The sequence below is a fragment of the Sinocyclocheilus rhinocerous genome, unplaced genomic scaffold (genome assembly GCF_001515625.1).
Source record: "Sinocyclocheilus rhinocerous isolate Xijiao unplaced genomic scaffold, SAMN03320098_v1.1 scaffold362, whole genome shotgun sequence".
Lineage (NCBI taxonomy): Eukaryota > Metazoa > Chordata > Actinopteri > Cypriniformes > Cyprinidae > Sinocyclocheilus > Sinocyclocheilus rhinocerous.
The window spans coordinates 811,022-816,275 of record NW_015639507.1 but is presented as its reverse complement, the minus strand read 5'-3'; the positions used below and the strand labels follow the sequence as shown (position 1 = coordinate 816,275).

The window sequence follows — 5,254 nt, the reverse complement described above, 5'->3', positions numbered from 1 at the left end:
AATGTTAATTTACGGTTATTCACTGTAAATTATACGGTCTTTTTCACTTCCAAAAACGGCATACTACCGTAAAATTAATGTCCAATACAGTTTTTCACCGTATATAGTGAGAAGGGTATAACTGCAGCCTGGAGATCTCCAAATGGGGGCGGGAACTCCAAAATGGGGTGGGAGCTCCAAAATAGGGCGTGGCTTCCTCCCATTGACAGACAGGCACATGACACGCATGCGCAATTTTTCCCCCAATCCACTTCAGTGCAAACTCCGCCCCACAGCTGATTCTAAAGATTTTATTGGTTGTGTCAATTAAAGTGTTGATTTCCTAAACTATGCTACAAAAAATGCTAACCCCATAAACCTACCCCACACCTGACCCTAACCTTAACCAGTGAAACTGACTGCACGGCGGGATTGGCGCTAAATAGCGTGGTAAAGAAAGATGCAGTTCAGAAGATAAACAGTTAATAAGATGATGCGATATGAGATCGTTCCGTAACTCCCCAACCGGACCTCACCGGACAATGGCACCTTTTTAGTTACACCCAGCGTCACTACCCCCTCCTACCCTGCGAATTTTGAGCCCCAGGACGCCCTCGTTGCTTGGAACAAAGCGATAGAGTGAAATCTTTCCCCTTCGCTCGTGGGTGATTCCCGTTTATATCATTAAGCAGAGGTTCAAACTCCAGTCCGAACACCACTGGCCACAAGCTTTGGGCTCTGCTCTCACGGAGAATATTTACTTATATAGCATATTTTATTTTAGATGAACTAGAAACAATGTTACATTTATAAAGTTTTATTTTGAAATGTAAGTCAATAACAATTGGCTGAAGCCAGAGCCAATGGTCTTTGCGCGAGTAGACCCCGCCCCATTTTGGAGGTTCTGCCCACTTTTGGAGTTCACGCCCCATTTTGGAGATCTCTGGTCTGCAGTTATATCTACTTGGCTCATTCGTTTTTTTTTTGAGTTGGACGTGCTACTTCGGCTGTGCGTCCTGCGTCATCAACCCGGAACTCAAGTTCGATTCAGTTCGATTTGTGAACCGGCTCAACAGGTTACTTCCTGAGAACCGGCTCAAAAGAACGATTCGTTCAAGAACCTAACATCACTAGCGAGAGTAAAGGAAATCCTTGTGCGAGCAGAGAGATTTTATTAATGTACTTTCGCGCTACAACAGTGCGCTCTCGACATTTGTCAGTAAAATAATGCTAATGTAAAATACCTACACTGGAAATTGAAACCGCGTGCGTACGCGAAAGTTTCTCATGAGCACGGGATAGTCTGTGTATTTTTTATTTTTGCTAAGGTCCCTTCAGGGGCTCCGTATTATCCTATGCACTAGTAAGCAAACTTATCTTAGATTTTTAGAATTATTTCAACAAAAATGATAAAATCTAGTGTAAAAATATAATAATAATGAAATGACAATGGAATTGGAAATAACTGATTCAAAATATTAATAACTATAATATTATCTCAAAGATACTAAAATAACACTGATAAAAAAAAATCCTATTATTTTTCTTAATTATCTTTTTTTTCATATTACCCTGTGTACTAGTAAGTAATTTTTTGATTCATTGATTTATTTATATGTCTGTCTGTCTGTTTGGTTATTGATTCCCAAAAAAACAACACGTTATTACGAACCAAGAAATTAAAAACTTTTTAACAGAATATTTTGTGTAAATGTAAGTTTTTGTCTTTTGCAATATATATATATATATATATATATATATATAATGCAGCTTTATCAGGGCAGTGATACAGAAAAAAAACAAGAAAAAAAAAACATTTTATTTACATTTTATGATCATATTTCTAAGATATTATCTTATTAAAAATGCTAAACATCTCATGAGAACAACTGTATATATACACATAATTTTAGTATTAATGTCAAAACAGTCAGAAGTCATGTGAATTTCATTGTGAAGGTTGAAAGTGTTAGTCAAATTCAAATCCAGCATGAGTGGACACTGTCCACTGTCTGATCTTGTTTTCTGGCACACATCAGGAGAGTTTGGGGAAGTGTGTTATGGGCGGATGAAGCTGCCGGGGAAACGTGATATCCCGGTGGCTCTGAAGACTCTCAAAGCCGGCTACACAGAGAAACAGAGGAGAGATTTCCTGGGCGAGGCCAGCATCATGGCACAGTTCGATCACCCCAACGTCATCCACCTGGAGGGGGTTGTTACCCGCAGTAAGCACTTTAAAAGACTATCAGTGTAGTGCGCTTCTTAATGGGACATTTTTGAAGTACATTATTTTATGTTCAAAATCTTTCAATACCATTTAGGTAGCAGAATGTTTTACCCCTTATCCCATACACATATGAATTTGACTATATCATTGAATAAAATGTAAATACATTTTTATAAGAATACATCATTTTTATACTAATTCAGTTTTTATTATTGATTTAATAAAACTTCAGTTAGTATAAAATTTAAGAAAAGGTATTTCGAAATAAAAAAAATTAAATGAATTACTCTACAAATAATAACATCATATATTATTTTCTATTAATTGTAAGTAAAAAGTAATGTAATTAATTCAAAATACATTATATAATCTTTATAAGAATATATATATATATATATGTCTTGTAATATGCACTTCATATTGGGGTCCTGATTACCCTGTCAAGGTTTAGTTTTAGTTTTTTGTTATTTTTCATTTATTTATTTTTGCAATGATCTGCTAAATGTACATTACTACTTCACCCAGTACTTCGCTTATAGTTGGGTAAAAAGTGAAGAAAACCCACAGTTATGTTTCTCTTCACCCAGACTTGCATCACCTCTTCAGTCTCCTGACATCTTGTTCTTGTTCTTTCCCCTGTTTTTCTCTGTGTTTTTGCATTCTCTACCAAGGCAAACCGGTAATGATCATCACAGAGTACATGGAGAACGGCTCCTTGGACTCTTTCCTGAGGGTGTGTAAACACTTTTGTGTTTGTTCTCGTATATCTCTGTAGTTTTGCTTCGCCTCGCTGAACCTCCCTGTGAACCGAAGTTAAACTTCACAGATTTCTCTCCCTCATCTTGTTTTTCTTCCCTCGAAACAGAGACATGATGGTCAGTTCACCATTATTCAGCTGGTCGGGATTCTGCGTGGCATAGCTGCTGGCATGACTTACTTGGCTGATCTGGGGTACGTCCACCGGGACTTGGCTGCCAGGAATGTTCTGGTCAACAGTAATCTGGTGTGCAAGATTTCAGACTTCGGTCTGTCACGCGTGCTGGAGGACGACCCTGATGCAGCCTACACCACCAGTGTGAGTGATAAAACCAGGAGCATACTCTACAACAGGGCTGGGCAACTTCGGTCCTGGAGGGCCACTGTCCTGCAGAGTTTAGCTCCAACCCTAAATTAACACACCTGAACAAGCTAATCAATGTCTTCAAGATCACTTGCCCTGCGTTCCATTCGGAAGGGCTCATCCCTATGCCCTAATCCCTTCAAAGGGTTTACCCTCCGGAGTGAGAGCTTTGAAGGGTTGAAGGGTGTAGGGGACCAAACAACTGTTTCTTGAAGTGCCCTTCTGCGTCATCATCACATGCCCACACGGAGGCGCCGTCATCATGCAAAGAATATTTGCAAAGGATCATGGGAGCCCGAAGTGTCCATCAGTTGTACCCTTCGAAATCCTTCATTCCGAAGGGCCCTTTGAAGTGGGCAGTTTTGAGCACTTCGGTTTGGAACGACCCTTCAATATGGCGGCCATGACGGTTTTCACTCCGGAGTGCCCTTCGGAGGGCGATATATCCCGTTTGGAACGCACCGTATAGCTACAGGCAGGTGTGTTTGATTAGGGTTGGAGCTAAACTCTGCAGGACAGTGGCCCTCCAGGAACGAAGTTGCCAAGCCCTGCTTTACAACAACAAGTATATGTGAAGTCACTGCGGTATTTGAAAGACAATAGAGTTAGCTCCAAATGTTAGTGCCATTAAACCATATGTATATTTAGGTAGCCTAGTTTAACTAATTTGCTAAACTGTTGCCCTGTGATGACACTATTTTCCATTCAGTCTGAATTGAAAAACTGACAGTTCATGTGAATTTTTGGTGTTTATTCATACACAGTTTGGTTATTTGTCTCCCTAATCTTTGTCTTCCTCCATCTTCATTGGCTTTTAGGGAGGAAAGATCCCGATCCGCTGGACGGCGCCGGAGGCTATTGCCTATCGGAAGTTCTCCTCCTCCAGTGACGTATGGAGTTATGGAGTGGTGATGTGGGAAGTGATGTCATACGGAGAACGGCCATATTGGAACTTGACCAACAGAGATGTGGGTCTAAACGACACTATATATTGGCAATGTTCAGAATAGTGCAGGGTTATTATAGTTAACTTAAATTTCCTTTCCTGAAATAAAATAAATGTTAACTAAAATAAAATCAAATATTAAAAAATCTAAACATTTAAACTTAAACTTTTTAGACATATAAAAAAACTCAAACAAAAACACATAACAAAATTACTAAAACTTTAAAATATAAATAATAAAAAATATATATAAAAATAAGATTTTTAATATTCTAAAATATAGTAAATAATAATAATAATAATACACTACAAAATACATATTATTTTTTCTTAATGAGCATTTTTATATTATCATATGGAGTAAATTTATCTTAGGTTTCTGGATATTTTTGAATTTTTTTACATTTGATCTAAAATTCAAAATATATATATAAAAACAAACAAATTAAATAAATTCATAATAATAGTAATAATAATAATAATGACCATGCATTCGTCATCCAGAAGTAATATCAGCTGCAATTTGCTACTTTGTGACTCATTATTTGATCAGATTACTGAGAGTTAAGACGTGTAGACAAAATTGGATTAAATAATTTATACAGTGTACAGTGGGTATAGAAAAGAATCACCCCCCTTTAAAGGGGTCATATGATGCGATTTCAATTTTTCCTTTCTCTTTGGAGTGTTACAAGCTCTTGGTGCATAAAGAAAATCTGTAAAGTTGCAAAAATCACATTTTGTTGCTTTGCAGCCTGGACACAATTTTTTTTTTTTTTTTTTTAATCCAGCTGTATTTACGCAACTTATAACATCCAAGTGAAAAATAATAAACCAGAATCACTGAGTTGGACAAAGGATCACCCCTCTCTTTAAAATGATTTGTAAACTCAATCAGGTGTAGCTAATCACCTTCTCAATGACACACAAAGCCATTTGACTTTCAACTGTGATCAGCTGTGCTCATTTGAGACACAAGTCA

The 5,254-nt window shown here is 37.5% G+C and overlaps 1 protein-coding gene across 1 annotated transcript in view; it reads left to right on the top strand.

Annotated features, from left to right (window-relative positions):
• LOC107751217 (ephrin type-A receptor 8-like) overlaps nt 1-5,254 on the top strand; it is a 50,490-nt gene that overhangs the window by 43,936 nt on the left and 1,300 nt on the right. Inside the window, exons 10-13 of the mRNA XM_016566885.1 lie at nt 2,019-2,204; nt 2,878-2,939; nt 3,072-3,281; nt 4,145-4,294. Coding sequence (XP_016422371.1) covers nt 2,019-2,204; nt 2,878-2,939; nt 3,072-3,281; nt 4,145-4,294 — 608 coding nt within the window. The remainder of the gene's footprint in view (nt 1-2,018; nt 2,205-2,877; nt 2,940-3,071; nt 3,282-4,144; nt 4,295-5,254) is intronic.